Raw genomic sequence first — 24,973 nt, forward strand, 5'->3', positions numbered from 1 at the left:
CTCCAAGGTTGGTGGGTGTCACATGATCCCTGATTACACCAGGTGAGGGATAGGGGTGGGGGGCACCCAGTACCGAACCAGCTCAGGGAGGTTTCTAGGAGACAGTGGGTCTTGCGTGGAGTTTGGAGGAATTAGGCTGAGAGGATATAGTAATGGAATCAAGAACCCTTTAAAGGGAGATGGCTCAGTGGGCAAAGTTCCTGCCATGCAAGCATGAGGACCTGAGTTCAAGACCCCAGCACCCAATTAAAAAGCTGGGTGTGGTGCTTGCAATCCCAGTGCTGCAGGGAGAGACAGGCAGATCAATGGTTAACCAGTCTAACCAAAATTGTAAACTCTAGGTTCAGTGAGAGACCTTGTCCCAAATAATTAAGGCGAAGAGTGTTGGAGGAAGACACTGTAAAGTGGCCTCTGCCCCCACACACACTCAGATAAGTGAGCACACCTACACATGTACAAATGCACCTCACACATGCACACACCCCTATTTAAGTGACGTTTTTCCTTTTCTACTTTTGAATAACTGCTTTATTGAGAAGTAATTTGTAGACCATATAGCAGGGTCTCAGGGCGTCTCAGAGTTAAGCAGCTACAGCCACAGTCAAGTTTGGGACATGACATTTCATCTTCTAGGTAAGAAACACCTGCCGCAGTCTCCCGCTCCGCCCTCAGCTCTGGGCAAGCTGTCATTCGAATTCTGGCTCATAGATTTGCTTCCAGCCGGACCCCAGGTGTGGGACTTACTTGACTGCAGTGATTCCAGTCACACGCATCACAGTTTTGAAGGTCATTTGTTCTAGATACAAGTCTTTTTAACAGACACATCTCAGCTATAATTTTCTCCCATGCGGTGGGTTCTCTTTATTGCCAACATTCATGGAAGCATAAAAGACTGATTTTTGTTGAATTCTGGTTTGCATGTTTTCCTCTCATCACTGTGTTTCTGGCATCATAATCTTTAACTCACTGTTGAAGGTCATGAAGACTACCTTGAAGAGAGGGACTCCAACTCGGGACCTTGCCTGTGATACAGTTTGTCTGTCACCTCCATAGGACTCAGGAAATCTCCTTTAATTAAGAAGGTGCTTTCCCCGAGAATTTTGGTTAAGAGCTCTTTGGGGTCCTGGCCTCATGGTGTTGGCAGTTAGTGAGAAAGGATCTTCAAGAAACATTGCATTTTGGGGATCTCCTGTCCCCCTCAGCCCAGCAATCTCATTATCTTACATTACTTCCATCTTTGCTTGGCCCTGGTGAACTGTTTTCCTGCAGTTCCCACTCACCCATGGTCTGCCTTTACAGTCAACTGGATCTGACCTCAGTGTCCTGAGCATCCTATCTGAGAACATGTATCAGCAGGCATTTTCTTTTTAGCTGTTTCTTTTGAGCCAGGAGGGGCTGATTGGACCCCTCCATCACTGATGGAGGCCCAGGGATAGTGGGTGGCACAGGCTGCCCATGGAAACTTGGATTCAGACACAGCCCGGAGTGGAGGCATCGGATTCCCGTTGTCCCTTCTTTATTAGAGCCAATGAGTCTCAAGCTTGTGAGCAGGACTCTGGAAAGTCGGAGTCCAGACTCCGTCATAGGCATTGAGAAGGCAAAACTGAGCTCTACAGGGCACATTCTTCTACGGTGGCGCTATCTAGGTAAAGAGAAGTCTGGTTGCTTTCTGTTCTCTCCAGCTAGTGAGTGGTCTTTGGAGGTTTGGTTGGCTTTAATGATGCCCAAGTCTCACAGTATAACCCACCTGGGAACTCTTAAACCCCCCCTCAAGCCATCCCCACCTTCCAACCTTCTAGTTTAACTGGCTTGTGAGGCCAAGGAAGCGTGGTTTTAAAGGACTGTGGTGACTCTGTGTAGCTAGTGCTGCAGACCTTAATTTCAGGATCACAGGGTTGAATTTGAAACTCCCCACTGCCCCAGAGGAATGAACAAGGGCCGATGTTAGCACAGAATCCAGAACCAGAGGCAGGGGACAGGGTAAGGAGGCACAAGATCAAAATCTCCCGTTAAATTATGAAAACTGAACACTTCCAAGCAAAAGGCAGTCGATACAGAAATGTTCAGAGTAGAAAGCGAGACTGTACCTGTCTCTCTCCTGAGAGCTCTTCTCTCAGGTAACCAGTTCTCAAGGAGCATAAGGCCCTGTCCACTTATTCCGCAGATAGATGTGGCTGTGTGCTGTAGGTACCACACTGTGATTGGTTTTCCTTTTCTCAGCATGCTATAAAGGAGGGTATCTTACCAACAGCAGGTATATGAGCCATAATTTTTGTAACGTTTAAGTCAGGGAACATTAAGTATTCTTTTTTTTTTTTTTACAGGAGAGAATATTTTTGCATACATATACCTCTTTCTCTCTTTTTCTCTCACTCTCTCAGAGGTCCAGTGCAAGAACTTGTAAGATTAAGGAGAGGGATCACCAGAATACTTTCTAAAAAGCCTGTTCCAGGCCAGACTGGATACTAGTTTACTGGTGACAGCTACAGTGTCACCAGTGTCACCAGTGAAGTTTTGCTGAGCACAGCAGAGAGGAAGGTGTGAGTGTCAGCCGGGGAGGAAGTGGAGAGGTCACTTCCCTGAAGGCTGTGTGTGAAGGAGCAGCTGACTTCTGGCCTCCCCGGCTGCTGCCTTGCACAGGAAGCAGAACCAAGCTGTGCTTGTTAACCTTTGCCTGGCTCCGTGGTATGACAAAGGCACAGGCGCCCTGGCAGGATGTATATGTTGAGGGCACTGGGCCAGGGTTGGGCGTTGATTAGGGAGCGTGTGGAGCCAGAAGTTACTGAGTGGTGGCCAAGCCCATCGGAACCCAGGCACATAATGCTTTTGATGTTTCCGGAGCTCCGGCTGGCTCCTAGGTGTCAAAGTGCACCTTGCAGACATGTCCGACATGATAGCTGTGCATGTGGCCTGACACAAAAATCTATTTTTACTTTGTTTTTACTTTATTGTAAGCTTGCTTAAAACATAAGATTTGTGTGTTAGAATGTGTGCATGCATGTATGTATGTTCATGTGTGTGTGTGTGTACAAGTACTCATGTGTGTTTGTATGTGCATGTATGTACGTGTGTATTCCGGTGCATTTTATAACTAGGTTGCACAGATCTTACCTGTAATCTTTGTTGATGACAGTCCCAAAACTTGTCAAGAGGTCAGATGCACCAAATAAAGTTTTTCACCTTAGATCCATCATAAAGTGAGCCCTATCCTCCCAACTGGGCACGATGTTAGCCATCCTCTCTGATGGCCTAAGAATTACTTAAGATGCTCACTGACTGTTTCTGGGTTCTCTGTCAGGCATCTGCTGGTCAACCTGCTAAGAGTTGACTCTACTTCCTTTTCTCTAACCGGCTGGTTTGCTTGGAGGAAGGAGAATACGAAGGGCAAGCACATCTACCCTGCTGCTCCGGAGAACGCCCCAGTGGGAATCATGCCCAGAAATCTAGAAACCCAAAGTGGATCTCCGTCCAGACCCTGTTCATTCGGTGCCCTTAGGGTGCTCCGGAGAAAGAGTATAAAATTCTTAGAGCACAAAAGCCTGTGTCAGGCAGTTTGCATCCAAGCAGGGGGAAAGAAGTCACAGGTATTGAGAGTCTCCATGCACTGGGTTCTTCACAGGATCTCCATGATCTTCACAGTGAAGGAGGAGTTATTGCTTTTATATATACAGATACAGATGTGTAGAGAGAAGGGGTGGGAGGCTCAGGGAACGTACTCACTTTTCACAGAGCTGATCTAAGGCACAGAGGTCCCAGTGGAGGGCTCCCAACTCACCAGTGACATGGGCATCCGTAGTCCTGATTAATTGGTCATTTACCTACTCAAGGAAAAACCAACAGGCGGAGCCGCAGGTTGGACCACAGGGTCAATCCTTGTGGCCAGGCAAGCTGGTGTTATTTAAGGAGGACAGGGTCTATTTACCTGAATGACTCTGAGTCAACATGTCACGGAGGTTCTTAGACACAGATGCTCACTACAGCTCTCTTCACGGTAGCTAAGTTATAGAACCATCCCTAAGGGTCCAGCAATAGAAGAACCGGTAAAGAAAATGTGGCTTCCGTGCACAGCGGGGTGTTCTCGACTAGAAAGAAGAACAGAGCTAATGTAGTCTGAAGGAAAGTAAACTAAAGCAGCCTCCAAGACTTTGAAACTGCATGTTTGTGCTCTTTTGTGGTCCCTAGATTTCATATAGATATGGAAATCATGTGTGTGAATGTGTGTGTGTGTGTGTATGTGTGCGTGTGTAATGGAAGTGAAATGGGTAAGGACAATCAAGGTGGAAGGCTGAGAAAGGAAGGACACAGGGGTGTACACTCAGGATGCTTACTGATTTGCCAATGTCCTTAAGAAACATAATGCCATGTATCAATGAATATACACAATAAAAAATTTAAAATAATAGCAACTGAACAGTAATAAAGAAGTAGGGGCTGGCAAGGAGGCTCAGCAGGGGAAGGGGCTTACCTCCTGCTCTGATGGCCATGGTCCAACCTGGGATCTCACAGGCTGGAAGGAGAGGACTGACGCCCGTGTCCTCTTACCTGCACGCATGAAGCTTTGGCATGTGTGTAACTATACCCAGTGCCCTACACCAACCAACCAAACAAACAACTGATTCAAAAATACGGTCAAACCTAACAAAGAGAGAAAGTGCTCATCTGGAGGCCTTGGCTCATTTAACTCTAAACTGGCTGTGGGTCCGACCTCAGCAGGTCATACCTGGGACTCCGGCCTCTGGTTTGGGAGCTGGAGGTGTTAGCACTGTTTTGGAGGCTGTTGCAAAGAGAGGTAATAATCATAACGAAGTTTCTAGCCGTATCTGGAACTCACTGAGTACTCAGCAAACAGCAGTGACTGCGGCTCTACTTAGTCCCAGGGAGCCCGTTTGTTTGCACGGATAAGAGCCAGGCTTGCCTAGGGACCTCTTCAGTCTCTCCAGCTCTGGGGAACTGAAGGATAGAGCTTTGCTGGTGAATCCTTCTTCTCAGGGTCCTCAGTGTTTGTGAATCCCAGGAGCACCCAGCTTCTATGTGCAATTCCTTCCCAGGAAACTTGGAATAAAAAGAACAAGAAAAGGGCCTCTGGCCTCACAGCGTGGCACCCTCTCTGCAGATGGCACTGTTCCTGGTCCCCTGCACTGAAGTCATATTGTGCTCTTCTCCTTTCCCAGATCATAACATCATTATGTTTATATATAAAGTCATCTCTGTCTCTCCCTGTGTCTCTGTGTTTGTGTCTGTCTGTCCCCCCCTCCTGTGTGTGTGTGTGTGTGTGTGTGTGTGTGTGTGTGTGTGTGATTTGAAAGTAGAAGGAAAGCTGCCTAGGAGGACTAACAGAAGGATATGGAGACTTGGCAGAGGGAGTGTGTTCAAAATATAATAAATACACTTGTGTGAAAAAAAATTAAAGTAAATATATAGGGTTTTTTCCAAGTCTTTTTTTCAAGGACTGGAGACGTAGCCCAGTGGTGGAAGTTGCCTAGCACACACAAGGTCCTGGGTTCAGTTCCCAGTACTGGAAAAGTAAATAATGAATGGATAAAGAACTCTCTTTTCCCCACAAATGGCTGGTACTCATGGGCTTTGAAGTAGTAGGTGGATGTAGCTTTGGTTCTCCAGCCTTTCTGGGTGGCTTCTGCAGGATTCAATGTGGTACCTCATGGACCAGGGCCTAAGGGCTGGAAAGGAGCTATAGGTCGGTCACTCACCTGGGGTCACCCTGTAGCTGTGCATGTTGGAGTAGAGATCTCCCTCTAAATCACCTTTTAAATGGTGGCTCTTTCCCAGATATTCACTGTCACCTTGAACAAATACCCAGCTAGAGAAGGCATTGGGATTTTACCAGGGCCACCGTTGAGGGTGCTCAGTGTTTTCAGGCTAAGCTGAAAACGTCAGAGTCAGGAGTTGATAGTGTGCTTGTTATGTATTGAGCACAAAGCCCCGAGTTTGATCCCCAGTATCATATGAACTGGATGTACAGTAAGGCATTCTTGTGGTCTCAGCAACCAGGGAGTAGAGGCAAGAGGATCAGTAGTTCATCTTTGGCTATTGTGACTTTGAGGCTATATGGGTTAATAGACCCCTATCCTCACCCCAGCACCCTCCTCCCTAAAAATTAAGCCAAGTGGTATACACCATTCCTGGCAATGTGTGGGACTGGCAAAGACCCTTGTACTTAATCAGAAGGATTTGTATTTTATGTCTTGCCCATTAAGAGTTTGGGTCTGGGGCTGGAGAACTCCCTGTGTCTCTAGCCATACCTTGTTGTCACAAACCCTGGTATTTTCATTGACTGAACCAGTTGCTTAGCTGAAGGCCAGGAGAGGGCAAGACGGATTCTGCTAATGGGAAGACCAGGGAGGCGATGGGCTCACCCATGTTAAACAGACTTATGAACAACATATGCCAAGCTCTCAGGTTGGGCTGTGCCAGCAATTAGCAAACAAGGGCTCTGAACACTCCCAGACATAGACAGACTCATGGGGCCAATGGAACCCAGGTCAGATGGTGGCACTCTCGGGGACTCCTTCTCTGGAACAATTAGTGGATGTGGACAGGGTTATTTAATGTCAGGACCACTAATGCCACCTTGAGAGTCATCTGGAAGACATTATCAGCCCAGGCTTTGGCATAGCCACTTGCATTGGGAATAGTACCCCTGAAGCCCTCTGCCAAGGGTTGAATTTAAAGAAGCAGCCTGGCTGGATTGGGGATTTACAGGCTCCTCTCTTTCCCAACCATCCAAGGCAGATCTATGTATATGGGGCATTTGGAATGGGACGGTAGGGCTTAATGTTATCTTAGGTGGACCTCAACTTCCTAGGCCCCCTCCTCAACAAGAAACTAGTGCAATACCCATGGCCCCTTTTATTGGTTCTTGGATTGTGTTCCTTCTGGTTTCTAGGGCCATAATTTTGAACCCAGTTAACCCCAAACGGTAGGTCTCTCTCTTCACCCATAGGCTTGAGAAGATTTGAAGGGAACCTCCCAGGTTCCAAAGCCAGAATAGCCCACTCCAAGAGCAATGCATCCCATTGTTGTATGGTTCCAACCCGAGGTCGATCATGTAGTTTGCGGACTATAATGTAGATTAGGTTTCTTGCCTTCTTGGCCCCTTGACTGGGTAGCCCTCAGGTAGTGATCACAACTTGCTTAGCGATGTGCAGCGGCCCTGGTTCTAGCCACCTGATGCCAGAGCCATGTGTGAGCAGGTTGGGAAACACTGCACTGGAGTTTCCACTTGGCCTGGGGCCAGGTCCACTGGGCAAGGGGCCAGGGAAAATAAGGCCTTCCTCTGTAAATTGCAGCCATCATGTGTACCACGTAGGGGTGCACAGTTCCCCCCACAATTCCAGTTTCTCACCTCTTGTCCTACTTTCTGTGACAAAAGCCGCAACAGGCCTTAGTATTTTTGACGAAACCCAAGCCAGTCTGGGGCCTTCTAGGCACGGTTGGGTCCCATCTTTGCGGTCATTCATCGGATCCATCTCACATCCCATCCTGGATGCTCCTCCAGAGACTGGGCTTCTTCCTTGGTTCTCTGCAGCTGACCAGCAAGTGATTTGCATCCACGTCATGCACATTTACTGACCTACATTCAAGTACATTTACTGACCTACATTCAAGTTAGAAGGAGCTTGGTTCCTAGAGGTCAGCAGACTCCTGGGTAGACGCGGTCAGAGAGCTCAGATATGGCCAAGCCATGTGTGTTCAGCAGATAGCATGACCTCGGAAAGGGAGGTTGCCCAGTGAGGTGCTGTGCTGATTGTCTGTATGTGGTGCCCCTGCAGAGGGTTCTCACCCTTTTGACCTGAGCTGCAGAGGACCATGATAGTCTGGCTAGCCCACAGGAAGCTGGGCATGGCTACTGGTCTCTGAGGAGGTTTCTTAGTTGCCAACCATCTGCCTGACGTGACTAGAGGCCTTGAAATGGAACCCATGCATTTTTAAAATCCAGAAGAAAGGGAAACTCCACACAGGAAACATAAGCCCAAGTAACTGTGTTTGGAGTCAGGGTGTTTAATTGAAGTCCAGCTGCTGGGTAATGTTATCTGGCAGCTCCTGAAACCAGAGGGGGCTTTATCTGTAGGGGTAAACAGAGCTGGCTTTCCCCAGTGACCTCTGCCCTCTCCACCTCAGACACCTGCTCTTTCTCCACAATCTGTCTCTAAAGCAGGGCCAGCCAGAGCGGCTTGAAGGAGCTCTGGTGTTGGGGGTTGAGGAGAAGTGTGCTCGGGTGAGGCTGGAATTCTGTGTGTCTATCCCTCATCTGGAGCGATAATCAAGGCTATCTGAGGTTGGGAAGAAAACAGAGCAAGCGTCTTGTCACGACAGAGTCTGGAGTCGGTCTTCAGATCTCTGGTGTTATCTACAGGACACTGTCTGCTTCCAAGGCTACTGACCTATGGCATGTCCCAGAAGCTTGGGAAAACCTGGGGATGGGAGCATGACAGGCCTCAGCCTGTGAAGTGGGTGCTGTGAGTGAGATCCAGCCGGGGCTGGCTCTGGAATTCTCTCCTCACTCGGTCATCTGCCACTTGACAAGTCACTGCCTTGAGGCCTAGTTTCCAACTCTTAGCATGTGTCCTGTAACAACTATCGGGCCACCCTGTGTCTCCCAACACCAGGCTTCCTGCACCTCCTACCTACATTTTTCCAGCAGCCAGGCCAGGAGCCTGTGATTTATTCTCCCTGGGAGGTGAAAGGGAAGCCCGTAATTACCACATAGAAAGGAGCCATGGGTGTTAAGCCTCAGTTAAGTCCTTCCCCAGCTCTGCTTCACCGGCCCAGGAGAATGGTCACGTTTAATGACCTGCGGGCAAGTTCACCCTGTTCTTTCTCTCTCTCCTAGTGGGCTTGGCCACTTGGGGACAGCAGGCAGCACCTGGTATAGGAACACATCTGCTCCCTGTGGAGCAACCTGAGGCAAGGAGACATTCAGGAGGCAGAGGGGCGGGGCTGGAGTGATTATGATCCTGGTGGAAATCCAGCTCCTCTTCCGGGGTAGCAGGAGCTGCTGTGCCTGAGGGTTGGTGGCCTTTTGCTGAACCCTGGTCTCTATCTGATCCCCAAGTCTCTGGTTGTTCATGGGCTCTCAGTATGGCTTTGACACTTCCTCGGTCCCCTAGGCCAGCAGTTCTCAACCTTCCTAAAGTTGAGACCCTTTAATACAGTTCCTCATGTGGTGGTGACCCCCAACCATATGTTATTTTTGTCCCTACTTTATAACTGTAATTTTGCTCCATTATGATATGTAAATATCTCTGTTTTCCAATGGTCTTGGGATTCCCTTTTGAAAGGGTAAAGTTGAACCCACAGGTTGAGAGCCAGTGCCCTAGGCCCTTCCCTGCCCACATGTATCCAGATTTCTCCGTTATCTGAAGCTTTGATTTAAAAGGTGTTTATTTCCTATCAAGTCATTTGTTATTTGTTTTAAATATCTATAGACCTAAATTTACATATAGAGAATGAGGCCTGTGGCTGCCAAATGAGTAGTCTCTCCAAAATAAAAAAAAAAATGTAAATACCATTGTAAATAGTAATAGGGGGAGGACTCCTTGTACTGGAACTGTCAGGAAACATGTGGACTCTACAAGAAATGTCAACACACACACACACACACACACACACACACACACACACACACACACACACTCCACACACCTGAAGAAGCATTCACTGATATGACGATGAAGATTCTCTTAGTATAGGGTTGAAACTAAAGGGGTTAAGTGTTTCCTGACAGTGAGCCAGGCCCTGATGACAAATGAGGGGGAAATGGTCCTGGTTGGGACATTCCTACAGTAATATTAAACAGTGCCTGCAGCCGGTCTTGGTCACTTGCTCACCTGCTCCTCTTCTCCCACAGGTGTATATTATCAACGTGACCTGGTCCGACTCCACCTCCCAGACTATCTACCGGAGGTACAGCAAGTTCTTTGACCTGCAGGTGAGTTAGCAAGAGCCAGATGATGGCTTGAGTCTCTGACGGGCTGGGCTCCTCTTTCATGCCCACCTCCCACTGGAAAGCCCTGGACAGAGCTGAGGGGCAGAATCCAGTCTGGCACAGAGGGACAGATGCCGGAACTCCCGCCGAGCGGCCAGGCTTGTTTCTGTCCTGAAGGCTGCATGCAGACACTTGAGGCTTTGTTGCTTTCTCACCGTGGCTCTTCACAGTCCCACTTTGTCATCCTCCCTCGGCCCTGGGGTGGAAACCATGGGGAGGCAAGAAGGCAGTTGTAGGTGCTCTGTGCCTGAGCAGACATATCTATAAACATCCATGATGAGACACAAGCCACCACATCATTGCTTGTAAAGAAAAGCAAACAGACAGAGAAGACCAAAACTAAATAAGCAATTTATAGAAGAACTACATGCTGAGCGTACCACCCGCTCTGCCTGTCTACCCAGACAGGAGCTCGCCACCCAGTTCGTACATGTGGATGCTAAATGTGTCTCTAATTCACATAGAAGCACATGTTTCTTCAGCAAGATGGTAGTACACTGCCCTCCTTTGATGCTGAATGATTCATTTTAGGGTCTTTTGGTCACAAGTGAGTATTTTATGCTCATACTGGGTTAGACAATAATATTTGAGAAGTTCATGCAGTTGACCAGATGGTGAGATCCACACTGTAGTGGTGGGGCTTCCGCAAAGCCCAAACTAGTATCAGCTGTCCCTGTCTAGACTCTGCTTCTCTCCAGGACTGTTGTTGGCCCTTGTTAATTCACACACTGATGAATTTAGCCGATGTAGCTCTTGAATTTTATATCTGTGGCTCCCCAACATCAGAGACACTATCTCCCTTTTCTTAATTGATAAATCCTGAGGAAGACTTTGGTCAGGTACCTTCTTTGCCCAATCAGCGTGCCCAGAGGTAGAGTCTTGGAGCGTAGACATGAGCCACGCAGGGTGAATAGGGCTGTCACTCTTTCACATCAGAAGCAAGTACTGGAATATTATTGTGAATGGGCAGCACTCTTCTTCTATCTGGAGGGGAAAGCCAAGATAGTGGAGAGTCTTCCTTAGAGTGTGTGTGTGATTTAGAGCCACAAAAACACAAAGAAGAGACATTCGTTTCTAGTCCTTACAACCAGCGGCCAATCCGTCCCTTTAGTACCTTAGCAGTGGGCCATCTTGGAGAGGGAGATGCAGGCCTGTGTGTTTACCAATACCTGCTTTGATCTCATGATTCTTATTGCTACGAGACAGACCTTCTGGAAACTACGAGACAGTTTTTCGGATTATGGATCAACAACATGGGGTTGGATTTGTCGCTGCGTGTGGGTGTAGGGACACTTGTGAATTCTGCCTCCTGCCTCTTCCCCTCTCGATCCTACCCAGTCTCCTTAGGTCTTTCCAGGATAAACTGGTGGGCTTTGCCTGCACCCCATCAATGGGTACAGTGTGTGGGGACAGGAAATGATAATGCAGTTGGGCAGAGTCTGGACCCTGAAAGGACTCATTGATCAGATGGAAGGGGTCTAGAAGCCTGGGGAAACTTCCAAATCAGAATTTCTATTCTGGTCCCACCCCCTCCCAAGTTATAGAATCACATCACACAAGAAAGGAACGCTGCCCTCCACCCCCACCCCTGCCTGAGGACTCACTGTCTCCTATCACTGTTGGAAGGGACACAAGCATGGGGCAGCTGCAATGTGCTGGCCCTGGAATGACTACGCTTATGGCCAGGCTTGTGTGAGTGGGTTGTCCTCTGTCCCTATGCATACAAGTTCCACACCCACAGGTCCAGTTACTTTCAGATCAAAGATATGTATTTATTTGTGGTGAGGCATGTGTCTGCCACAGGTAGAGGATAGAGGACAACTTAAGGGAGTTCATTTTCTCTGTCCACTACGTGGGTCCCAGGGATCAAACTCAAGCCATGAGGCTTGGCAGCAAGCACCTTTACCTGATGGGTCATCTATCTGGCCAGGTATGGTAATTTTTTTGGTTTTGTGTTTTGATCCCAGCACTTGGAGGTAGAGGTAGGTGAAGGAGTTCAAGGCTATCCTCAGCTATATAATTAGATGGCAGCCTGGGCTACTTGAGGCCCTGGGTTTTTTTTTTTTTTGTTTGTTTTGTTTTGTTTTTTAAGAAGACACTGATTCTTACCTTTTATTCTGAATGCGTACATCATCCCACAGTGCAGTGTAGCAGCTACTAGTGTAAAATGCGCGCCTAAGGCGTCCCTTTTGATCTTTGTGGCGTCCACTCACGGCTATGGCTTTCTCAGTCACTGGGGTTGCTGGCCTGACAAGATGGTGGCGTCACAGGCAAAGGTAACTTCTGTGCTCGGTGGCTTGGTTCTTTCTATGGAAGCCATCAACCAAGCATCAAACATAAGCTGGGAACAGCTGTCCCAGCGCCCCTCAGAAAGCCAAGTTGAAGCCTTCCAGAGAAGGCTTCAAGTGCATTTTAGATGTCAAGGTGGAAACCGGGCCTTGTTTCTTCTAAAAATAGCTTACAACTCAGCCTTTTATGAGCAGGAGAGGGAATGACCCCACAGGTTATGGTTTCACACTCAATATTGTTTGGTTATAAAGGGTCTGCTTGGAGATGTCCCTAAGTTAATCAGGGGGCCTGCAAGTGGCCACACATGCCCCTTTAAGTCAACCTTCTGTTTCCCTTATCTCCCCCATTGCCTAGCCCCACCAAAGAAGGACAGGGAGACTCCCGGGCCCTGGCTCCTTGGTGACTGTTTCACAACCTGGCCTGCCAGCCACTGGGCTGCAGTAATTTCTCTGCAAACATTGGCTCATGTGCTGTTGGCCCCTGAGAGGGACCTCTGGCAGTGAGTGCAACTGGTCAATATTTGGTCAGAGCTAGGAAAGGCTCTTAATCTTCCCCCGCACCACTTGGAAGACTGCCGAGAGCTGCTTCAGGCTACTGATTTGCTGTAAGGGCTTCAGCTGTTTCGAAGAGCTTTTATCTCTCTTCCTTATTCTTCACGCCTGCACTTTTCCACCCACGCACTCCTGCACTCCTGCACGCAGCGCACCCACGCATGCTGCGCGGCCACACTCCGTTCCCAGCTCTTGAATAGCGTGGTGAATGATGGGTAAACAAAGCTATAATCTCTGAACCATTAATATTCGGCCCTGGGATGATATCCTGGGGGTGTGTTTGTCATATTATTTATGGAGACTTGTGGGTCATTGCCCTTTGAGAATTAGAAGAGTTCCTTTCTGTAACATGTATGTGAGTGTGTATCTATAAGGTGCTGTGTGTTTGTAGGGTACGTCCTGGAGCTGGGTTGGCAGCTCATCTCTGCTCTCCATTCCCTTCCTGCCCCAAGCTCTGGACTTGCAGACTCGGCAGCCATACTCAACCGTTCACATGAATTCTTGGATCCAAACACAGGTCCCCTGTGCTCGTGTGGCAAGCACTGTTACCCACTGAGCCGTTTCTGCACTGCAGACTCCAGAACTACAGTTAGTTTTATTCTAAGGCCTTTGCTTTGTAGGTAAAAAAGCTGTTAATTTTTCTATTCATGGAGAATGTTCTGTGTGTTTATACTTGTCTATGTATGTGTATATGTGTGTGTATGTGCATGTATGTATATGTGTATATACACATATGTGTGTATGTGTATTGTGTATATGTGTATATATGTGTATGTGTGCATATGTATTTGTGCATGTATGTGTATGTATCTTTATGTGTGTATGTACATATATATGTGTGTATGTGTGTATATGTATCTATGTATCTATGTGTATGTGTGTGTATATATGTGTATGTATGTGTGTGCATGTATGTGCATGTATGTATGCTTGTGTATATATGTGTGTGTGTGTGTGTGTGTGTGTGTGTGTGTGTGTGTGTGTGTGTGTAGGTCAGAGGACAACCTGTGGAATCCAGTTCTCTCCTTGTCTCCTATGGATTCCAGGGTTCTAGCTCAGGTTGCCAGGCTTGGCCTGGTGCCTGCTAAAAAGTCTCACCCACTGATATATAACTATTTTTAAAAGTTTTAGAAGGTTGTACTTCAGATTGGTGACCATTATGTCTGGTTGGATATAGTGACATCGATGGGAAAGGGGCTTAGTCAATGGAGAACTTCAAGCTCATCTGTGAAAAACAGTATAGTAATTAAAGCGAAATCTGGGGAGAGGTAGGAGAATGGGAAATCTAGCAGTTGCTACAGTAACAGAAAACAACAGACTTGGTAAGATTGTATCAAGAATGCATCTTATAAGAGAAAGAAAGTGAAAATAATAACCTACATTACCTCATTTTTCTTGGACCTTCATTCTAGATCAATCCTGTGGAATGTAACTAGCTAGATCTGACCCCAGGGGCCTATCCAAATGATCTTGTCCAACTGGAATCTTGTATTCAGATATTACTTAAAACCCATGAGCCAAGCATTGGAAGAGGAAGCTGTTGGCAGCGTGCTCTGGTCCTGATGAAGCGGCGGTGAGCTGTGTAGGGGCACAGTGGTTAGGCAGAGCAGCAGCCAGGCTGAGGTGACTGGGTTCCAAAAACCAAGCCCCAGTAAGACTTACCAATGATAAACACTCTGTGTGCCCGTTTTCATATCTTAAAGTGAAGTTGTTATAAAGACCTGTCTCCCAGGATAACAGAAAGACACTAGAAGAGAGGAGTGTGACGTTCTTAGAGAGGGAGGCAGAAGCTTCATGAGTTCAGAAACTTAACTCTTATAGGAAGTAGCCAGGGATCCCCCCCCCCCCCGCCACCTGGAGACGAAGATCCTTCCTGTGTCCCTTTATTCGGACTTTACTCTGGCCAGATAATGTGTGGTCTGCTTTTTGGCTGGGGGCGGGGGAGCAGAAGGCAGTGTGAAGGATTCCCTTAGAGAAACAAACACTTTCATCTCCATGGTTTAATTACAACCTGCTTCCTCCTAACCATACTTTTAGGAAAACACTGGGTTTGGGGAGGGGGGTTGTTTGTTTGTGTTTTTGTTTTTTAAGGCAGTTATTGGTCCACAGTTTTTCCTTACCCTTGTTGGTGATAGGAGATGGAAGGATTCCCAGGAAGCTCTGGAGGACTCCATTGGTCCCTGATAATTCCCTGTGTCTCTGGGGTTCCAGCTGAAACTCTAGCCTATCTCTTTCCACTTGCAGGCCTGCTTGAGGGAGGGTGGGCCAGGATAGGGGGATGGCTGTAGAGGGATGGGAGGAGAGGCTCTGGGCAAAATGGTCCAGGACGTCAGCTGGTCCAGGAGGTCCGTTCAGGGTGGGAAAGCTTGCTTGCGGCTCGCTTTTCACTTTTGAATTAGTCCCCCACACTCCCATCCCAGACACATGAGGCTTGCTCATTCCTGTGTAGGTTCTGACACCTGTGTGTTTAGGAAACCCCCTTCTACAGCTGGGGCTTCTCAGATCCAGAGGGGCTCAGAACCATCCTGACTTAGAACACACAGAAAGGGTGGGGCAGGAGGGACAGTGTGGAGCAGGTTCTTACACATCTGTGAGAAAAGGGAAATAAGACCCAGATGTTGGCTGAGGCTTGAGAACTGTGTCCAGAGTCCTGCCGTAGGGAGGACGTTCTAGCTAGGCTTTTTGGATGCTATGAAGCAGTCAGAGTTGTGCGGCTGCCCCTGCACCTAGAAACCAGTGAGCTCCTCTTTGGGAGCTGTGCACATTAGATCCAGGCACCTACTTCTTGGGTGCAGGACCTACAGATGTCAGGGATAGTAGCGTGACCCCTCCGGTGTGCACTAGGAAATCCAAAGCCATTTCTGCCTTGGCTCTTCCTTGGGAACAGACTGGACTTATTAACCCACTCTCAGGAAGTTCTTTCTTAGACAGGAAAATTATAACAGAAGTTATGGTACCTTTTGTTTCCTTGTATAGGCACAGACTGCTCATTGGGTCTAAACTTCTAGGGAATGTCTTCTGAGTGAGGACATGGGGGGGGTGCTGCCTACACCCCGACTCCTGCAGAGGTGATGAGAATGTGTCTCAGCTGGAATGTGTGGATATGTGTGACTATCACACTATGAACGATACATGCTTTTCATAAAACCAATGTTAATATTCTCACAACAACAACAACAACAAAAACCTCCTGTCTACTGTGAAACAGGTAGATTGTGTTTTATAGTTAAAGGCCTTTAGAGACAACAGAAGGTGATTAGTATCTGACGTTCAAGTTACCTTGTCCTAACATGCCCACAACAGACAACAATCATCGATCACACATTCTCCCTTACCAAGTCTGTAGCAGACATTGTTAATTGATCATGAGTTAATATGCATCTCAGAATCTCTAAAAGAACAAAACCAGGTGTTGTCAGGATGTCACCCCCGATCTTTCAGCAAATGACCTTTGAGGTGACACTGACTGGCCACCTTCTGATCTGTTGCCATCCTCTTATTTGATAAATGAGAAAATTAGATCCCAAGTCTAATTTTGGTATTGTCCAAAAATTATAGCAGCAGGGGCCTGGGGAGGTGGCCCAGTGATCAAAGAGCTTGCCCTGAAAGTATGAGGGTCTGGTGTTTGATACCTGGATACCCACATAAATGCCAACTAGTATGGTTGCTCTCCTGAAATTCCAGCTTTGGAAAGCAGAGACGGGATTTCCAGAACAAGCTGGCTAGCAAGAGCAGCTGTATCAGTTATTCTGATTAACAGACCCTGCCTCATTGAATAAAATGGAAAAGCTATTAGGGATGAGTCCCCAAATCATCCTCAGGTGCCCACATCCACGCATATTTGTTCCTACACACATGTATATGTATTCACACATGTTTAAAAAATGGGGGAAAAAAAGAATAAGAAAACAAACAAAACCTTCCCCCAAATCATGGCATCAACAAGTCAGTAAGATTTGTAGTGGCCTACCCCCTCTGTTCCCGCCCTGCCTTCACCAAAACCCCCATTCTTGAAGTTTCTAGTTCATTCCAGTTGGGATCTTTCTAATTTTGGTGAGGAGGGCAGGAACTCAGGATGCTTCGTCACACTGAGAAGACTGCCGATGGGGGATTGGTAGCCCACTCTTGACTGTACCACAAGCAGAACCCTTTCAGAGGCTTCTAGAAAGGTCTTCCCAAGCAGTCTCTCCTTGGGCTCTGGTGCTGCCTGGCCCTCAGCTCACACCACCGCTCTTACTGAACAACAAACCCAAGCCCCACCAGGGACCAAGTCTGCCATGAGTCAGCGCACACCACCTGTGCCTGCTCAGAGCAGCACACCTTGTTTTGCTGGTATAAGGTGTCGGTCATGCTGGGGTGTGTTTAGGTGTTATGTCAGGGAGGACTTGGAATGCAGTTGCCGCCCCACGCACCTCCCTCCTTGGTTCCAGGCTCAAAGGCTTGGCCTCGAAAACTCAGTTTGTCTTCACCAAGCCCCCATGCACCTCTCTTTGGAGGGAAGCTGGTGAAGAAGTGTGTGGGGAGGTGGTGTACCACACTGTGCTAGAGGATGAAGGGAAGGAAGCTCTTCGGTGGACAGGTGAGTGTGTGCGTGTGTGTAAGTGTGAGTATATTAGTGTGTGTTGTGTGTAAGTGTATGAATATGTGTGAGTGTGTGTTGTAAGTGTATCAGTGTGTGTGAGTGTGTGTAAGTGTGAGTATATGAGTGTGTGTTGTGTGTAAGTGTATGAATATGTGTGTGTTGTGTTTAAGTGTATGAGTGCATGTGAGTGTGTGTGTGAGTGTCTGATCAGCTCATAATTTTCCTGCCAGAGATAATTATGTCTGTCCTGGTACCTCCTGAGGACCTCAGGGAAAGAGGCAGGCTGACAGCCCTGGTTTAAGATCCAAGTAGGGTAGAATGAGTGTTGCCTTGGTGAGGATGCTCGGTGTGGGGTACCCACATGGGTCTGTGTGCTAGAGCATCCCATCCATGCGGGTGCTCCCTGTTGGAGGCCCAGAGGTCATGACATCCTGTCCTTACAAGCTCTAGATAGGGCAACGACTAGTTTTGCTTTTGACTCTGGTGGAACTTTACATAGGGGTCATCTAAGGATAAGGAATGACAACCTGAGCTGTGGACCTCTAAGGGGAGAGTCGGGTTCGTCCTTTGGGTAGATGTGAGCTACATCACCTCTACTCCTCAGCAACCAGCCTCCAGGAGCTGAGCCTCAGCCACTATGCATCATCCCTGGATCTGAGGGATGCTTGTTCAAGTGAGACTGTTGTAGGAGCTACTGAAGAACTGAGCTGCTTCTGTTACAGCTGGAGTCAGGGAAAGAGATTCAGCTCCCCACAAACCTCTGTTGGATAACGTGGTTCTCGAAGGGCTTGTAGGATTCCTGGTGCCGATTCCGGTTGTCCTGAGTGGGGTGACAGAAGCTCAGCCACTGTTAGATTTACTTGGCTTTGGCCTTGGCCCCACCTCTTACTGCTGATCGATGCTAGGCTATTATTTAACCTCTAGAACCTGCATGGTTGTATCTCCATTGGTGGCCTTTGCGGAACCCGCCTCTGTGACTGTGAAATATTTCAAGGGACAGAGCACAGGAGACGCTCCTCACTGAGCCTGTAGTATCCAGTGAGCATTCTCTTATAATTCTGTGGATGTAGCGTCTCTGGAGGAGAATGCAGGGGCTCCAGGTGTCTGCAAGTGATGGTGCCTCTGGACTTAGGGAATAGTTTCCAGCTACAAAAGGGTATTGGGTATCTCCAGAGCCTCGATGAGCGAGTGTTTCTGGGTTGGCTAGGGGTCAGCTTTCAGGGCAGCCAGGGCTTGTTTGGCTGTGTCTGCTAATCAGGGAGCCTTCGTCTGTTGCCTGACAGAACAGAATGACCAGTTCAGCCTTGCTGGAATGCTGGGGACGGGGGCTGTGGCTAGCCACCGAGGGGGTGCAGGGTAGGCTAAATGGATGACATTCAGATTTACAAAATAAAAATTGAAAAAAAAAAAAAAAGGGAAACTCAAACAGGAAGCATGTGGCTGGTGTCTGGGCTGGCGGGGAGATGCTTGCAGAGGTGGCTTTGTGTGTGACAAGCTGACCATTCTTCCCACTGTGTCCCAAGGGCACCTCTGTGAAGGCCAAGCTGTCTCCCTCCCCAGTGAGACAGGCTTCTTTTGTCTTGGGTTTTCTAGTGCCTCGCTTCTCAACTTGGAGCCATAGGAGGAGGACTCCCTAGTGGAAGGGTGGAGAGAACCCTTGGGCATGTGCCCAGTGCCTGCTGGCTGTCCCCACAACTTTCTTCAGTGGCGTTGTCCCCGAAGGAGAGGGTCTGAGAAGAAACTCCTGCAGGACTTAGATCTATAGATGTCCTCTATTGCATCATGGGTTTTTAGTGCATGCTGGGAAAGGACTGATTCTCCCAGGGGAAAATGGCTGCTCACTGCCATCTCTGGGGTATGCTCTGTCTGGGACTCTGTGAATGCAGTGAGCTAATAGTGGGCTTCTCCTACTTCTCCCTATTCTGGCCTGATGGGGTCACCTACCTGTTCCACTGAGTAACATCTTCCCTCCTTAGCTGGTTGTCTGGGGTCATGCTTGTCCTGTTGCTAATTAAAAAAAACAAAACAAAACAAAAAAAGAAAAAAGCAAGAGTAGGCCTTTGCCCAGCAAACAGAATGGCTCTTTCAGGGTCAGGCTGGACCCCTTCGAGTTGGGTGGTTTTCAGGGTTTACCTCTGTCAGTGAATAGCTTTCTCTAGGCCCAGCTGCTGTCACCACCTGGAAGGTGAGGACGGGTGCGCAACTGAGGGTGTTCGCTGAGGACTAGCCAAGGGCAAATCATTGTGTCTGCATCTGGCCAGAGTGGAGACAGCTGGGTTGTAGACTGGCCTGGAGGCAGTTGACGTGCTCCAAGTAGGTGCTCCAGTCGGTAGCCCTTGTAAGTCATCCTTGTGCATCTGTGGTCCTATGGTCCTAACCCAGCTGTTGCATAAACCTTTTCCCACATCCTCCCCTCTCCCAGCCTTTCCTCCTCTACTTCTTCTTTCTCTTCTTCCTCCTCCTCCTCCTCTCATTCTCCCTCCCTCTCAGTTCTTGCACTATCTCTCACCCAGAGGAGCCTCTTGTTTCTCGAGGCCACAGCCTTTTTTTTAGTCTCCCCTGCATTCTAGAAACATCTTCGTACTACAGTCAGCTTTCTGGATGACAAATTTCCAATTTCTTCTAGGGTTATATAATGATGAGACCCTGTTGCAGAACCTATGCCAGGCCTCAGCGGGCCTCTTGCCTAGAGCTAACATGTGGAACATGTTGCTGTGTTACTGAGAAGTATCTGTAGGTAGATTATTAGATAGCCTTCCTCCTGCCTTGGGAGGTTCTACTGACCAGCAGGTGGGACCAGGGGAGGGGCTGAGGATCACAGGGACCTGAGAAGAGGCTGGGTTTAGAGGTTCTCGGGGAACAGAAACAGGCCTGCCTGGGGCCTGTTGGGAGGTGTTCTGAGCCCCCTACTGTTGTGGCCACCAGAGTCTGGATCCCAGCCAGGCCTGCTGACAGGTGCCAGAGATCTCACTGCCCTGTCATGATCTCCCCTTGTACTTCCTGTTCCGTCTGCACCTCACTCTTGGTGGACAGCTACTCCTGCCACTGGGTCGACCAGAAGTCAGGGCAGCTACCAGAGAGGGGTGACCTTTAGCTAGCCTGCAGGGTGGGCTGGAAGGCACCCAGATGTTCAGGGCATTTTCCCCGTGGCATTTCCTGGTTCCCTGGCAGAAGCACGTTTCCCTACAGGAAAGTCTCTGAGCCAGGCCCAGCTGGGAAGGCAGGCAGGCAGAGCTCACTGCGTGGGCCGATTTACAAGGCTTCCCCGGGCAACTCCACCCAACTTTCATTTTCTCTCTGGGATTTCTCTTTTCCCATCTGAGTTCAACTTTCCCCCACTACCCCCCAACCCCCCAATATGGACAGACTGCTAGAAGCCCTTGCCTAAAGGAGATTTCAGAGGGAAATGACAGGAGACTCCTGTAGGCCAGAGATCATCGGCTTTAGTAGGCAGAGAAGTCATCAAATGCAGAGTCAGCACAGCTTTGAAGCCACCAGACTACCAGTTCCTAGGAGCCCCTGAGGCATGGCAAGAGAGTCAAGGCCAGTTGGGAACCACCCAGACCCAGGCAGACACCAAAGGCCCAACACAAAGAGAGCTGGCTCTTCCTCTCAGACCACCCTCAGAAAAAGATCCAGTTCCGACTGCTCTGTGCCCACCTGGGCAGCTGAGACACCTCCTTCACCTCCTGGTCTCTTTACCTCAGGCTTTCTGCCAAGCACACTGCTCCTTCTCAGAGTGACAGAGGCCATGTCATACCATGGCCCTTCATACAACCACCCTGAAAGAGCTGATGTCTTTTCAAAATGAACTCTAAACTCCTGCTCCGAGCCCAAGTGATCAGTTCATGTGCCCTTTCAAACTGCTCCTGTTTCCTTTACCAGCCTCCACACACGCACACGTACAGGCACACTCACACATGCATGCACACACACACACATGCATGCACACATGCGCTCTCATACACACACACACACACAGCCATTGCACAGATATGGGCCCACCACTACCTCAGAGCCTTCACCCCTGCCCCCCTGTTCTCTCTCCTCCAACCCCCTTCCCTAGATCTTTAACAGTAAATCCCTCTGGTCTCAGGCCCTATAACTTGTCAGTGGGATCTCCTTTGCCCACATCCCCTAATTTGTCTTCAAATCACTTGTCTCTCATTCTACCAGCCATTTGTTTACTCTGAGTTTCCCCCACAATGTGTGAGCTTCATTCAGGAGAAGAAATAGCTCTATAGTAGCCCCCCCCCAAAATGCTAGAACATCGCCAGCTGGGAAATCCTTGTCAGTGACTTCTAGAGGACCCTGCATGGGGGTGGGGGCATATGCCGACAAGGGTTCTATCTCTTCCACCTTCAAAGGTAGGTGTGTCCTGTCTGCTTCTCTGGGCAGTTCCTGACTTTGTCTACTGGCTGCTACCAAGTCACTTAAAGATCTGATGGACTCCTTGGGGGGTGAAGAACATTAGGGCTCCTCAGGTTCTCAGTGTGTGGAACCACTCAGCCCGTTCTTCAAACACAGGCTTAGGTGTAGACAGTGTTCGGGGTGATGCTGCATTTCCACCTGGATCTTAGCTGATTTCCCACTCTCAGGTTCGCACCTTGAACACTGAACAACGAGGGACCAATGCAAGCCCCCCTCTCCATCCTTTCTGTTTGTTAGTTTCTTTTTCCTGTTGTAGTGTGCTCTTTGGGCAAGGTTGATAGGGGCGATAAGGAGGGAATTGGAATCTGGGGAATTTGGGCTCTGTGAGGGGACACTGTCTGAGCTCCTCCAGAGGCTGGCCCCGGGGAAAATGCAAACTGCCTTGGAGAAGCATATGCTTGAGAGGCGGGTCATACATCAGGAGTGTTGGTGCCTGGCTGAGGAGGTGGCCGGCCCCTCCCTGAGCTCTGTGTCTCAGTGTACTTGCTACAGGCTTGGCAGGGCAGGCAGGGGCTAGGGGAAGGATGGCTCGCCTAGTGCAGAGGGAGATTCAGTACAGGTGCTGTGCCGCCTGAGTTGTGTGGATCCAAAACAAATCCAGGAGGATTCTCTATGTTGTGCAGTCTTCCCGAGTTCAGTTTGGTTAGGGAGACTTGATTAAACTCCTTCTATTGGGATCATCCAACTGCTATCTAACAAACTCTCAGGGGCGTAACATAAGAAACCTCATTTTCTGTTCATGTCCCAGGCCACAGTAAGTCAGCACAGGGAAGGTTCTACACAGAAAGCAACCACGCAGAGGCTTGGACCCTGCCATCTGCGTACCCATCTTCCATCTAGAAGTTACTAAGGAGAATGTGGGGAAATCCAGAAATTTTGCTGGTTGTGCCTGGCAGAGGGGTGTGGATCTTATTCCTGTCCAAGTTCCACCAGTCACGTGACTGTACTCTAGGATGGGGGGCAGGTGGATGGGAAGTATGGGTTAGATGGATCCAGTTGTGTTTGGCCATTGTGATGGGCTTTGGGACTTTTGCTTCTGAGACTCACAGGCGTTGACAGGTGGGCAGGCGTGTGATGGAAGCTTTGTGGCAGAAGCTTGCATAGCTGCTCTGCAAAAGCCACCTGCAGAAGGTGTGTACCATAAACAGCCAATCAGAGGTTGTGAGGTTACAAGACACACGTCTACACGGGCCAGCAGTGCAGAGGTAGTGGACATGCTATGCTGGTGCCACGTGGATGACCGGGAGCCCAAGGCAGCCGTGTGCAGAGCTGGTGTTTACTTGGCACCTTGATTTACTGGAACAGGGATGACATTTGTGCGGTTGTGAAATTTGTAATGGGACAAAGGGGAGCTTTGGGAAGGTGGCGTCTTCAAGTTTCTAGTTTCCGCAGTGACCCTGGCCAGACCGCAAATGACCTGTGTGTCCTTTACTGGACTCCCCTGTCCATACAGACAATAAAAGTATCTTTGAGGAAGGCCTGAACCTTATACTACAACCCCTGTGCTTGTGCTGCCTAGAAAGGCTTGGTTGGGTCTAACACACATCTATAGCTTCTTTCCACTCCCAGGCAGAGAAATGAGCCTCCTGGATGGCTAAGGCCTGGGATAGCTAAGGCCCCAGATAGCTAAGGCCCCGGATGGCTAAGGCCCAGGATAGCTAAGGCTCTCTTGTTTCAAGGGGAAGGCTGGCGAGAGCTGGGCTCTCTGCCCATTCTACTCTCGTCCTCTCTTCAGCCTGTTCTTTGTTTTTTCTTTTGGACAAGACATTTGTGGGGAAAGAGAGCTTTTAAAGCCTGGAAAGACCCTCACCCTTGCCTTTAATCTCAGCACTCAGGGAGGTAGAGGCAAGCAGATCTCTGTGAGTTCAAGGCCAACATGGTCTACAGAGTGAGTTCTAGGACAGCCAGGGCTACCTAGTGGGACCTTATCTCAACACACACACACACACACATACACACACACACATACACACACACATACACACACATGTACACACACACATACACACACATACACCACACACACACACACAAACACATACACACACATACACACACACACACATACACACACACATACACCACACACACACACATACACACACACAAACACATACACACCCATACATACACACACATACACCACACACACACATACACCACACACACACACATACACACACACAAACACATACACACACATACATACACACACATACACACACATACACCACACACACACATACACACACACACAAACACATACACACACATACACACACACACACACATACACACACACACACACACATGGAAAAAAATTGAACAGAGACAGAATAAACAGTAGGAAGAAACCGCTTGAGTACAGAAAGAAGGGTGTTGTCATTTAAACATGTCTTGCCTGACATCTTCCCATCAAGAGGGCATGTTAGAGAACAGACCAAAATCTCATTGCTTTGGACAGCTGGTTGGCTCCAGGGATTGGCCTTGGCCTCATCTCTGCTCTCTGTCCTGAAGTTTGGGCAGAATTTGACCCCATGGTACCAAGGGCAATTTGGGAACCACAGACTTGGTCATATGGAAGGTAAGAATCAGAAGCTAGGACTGAGGGAAAGGCTCCATGCTGTTACCTCCCTTCTCCTGTCCTCAAAGCCTAGTTCCTCTTTTTCTTTTTCTTTTTCTTTGTTTTTTGGCAGGGGTGGGGATTATTCTGGAAGGTTCATATGAGAGAGAGAGAATTGTTGGCAACTTTGGGGAAAGTTCAGAAACCTCAGGAGGGGGGTCTCTGGCAAGGTTAAGAGACTGCAGACCCCTGGGAGGAAGCTGGGTGACCACAGCCAGGACCCAGCAGACTTCACCCTCTGTGTGCTTATGTGACCAGCCTTACCCTGACCTGGCACAGCATTCCTTAGGCCATCTGCTCCCTTCCCCCAAGATGTCTCTTTTCCACCCCCAGCCTATGAAGGAGCCAGATGTGTCTTTCTAGAATTCCACTTTCAGTGTGTTCCTCCTCCGCTTAGCATCCTCCAGGGACTCCCTGTTGCCTTGAGCAGGAAGTTCAATTTCCTCCTCTCAGCCCTGCCCTCACCCTGCCTAGCACGCTCCTACCCTCCT

General features: G+C 48.7%; 1 protein-coding gene across 2 annotated transcripts in view; it reads left to right on the forward strand.

Moving 5' to 3' along the window:
* The window catches only part of SH3PXD2A (SH3 and PX domains 2A), a 193,263-nt gene that overhangs the window by 28,449 nt on the left and 139,841 nt on the right, over positions 1-24,973 (forward strand). For both annotated transcript variants that reach the window (XM_080912611.1, XM_080912612.1), the window contains exon 2: positions 9,869-9,949. In XM_080912611.1, coding sequence (XP_080768737.1) covers positions 9,869-9,949 — 81 coding nt within the window. The remainder of the gene's footprint in view (positions 1-9,868; positions 9,950-24,973) is intronic.

The sequence above is a fragment of the Micromys minutus genome (assembly GCF_963924665.1).
Source record: "Micromys minutus genome assembly, chromosome: 2".
Taxonomy (NCBI): Eukaryota; Metazoa; Chordata; class Mammalia; order Rodentia; family Muridae; genus Micromys; species Micromys minutus.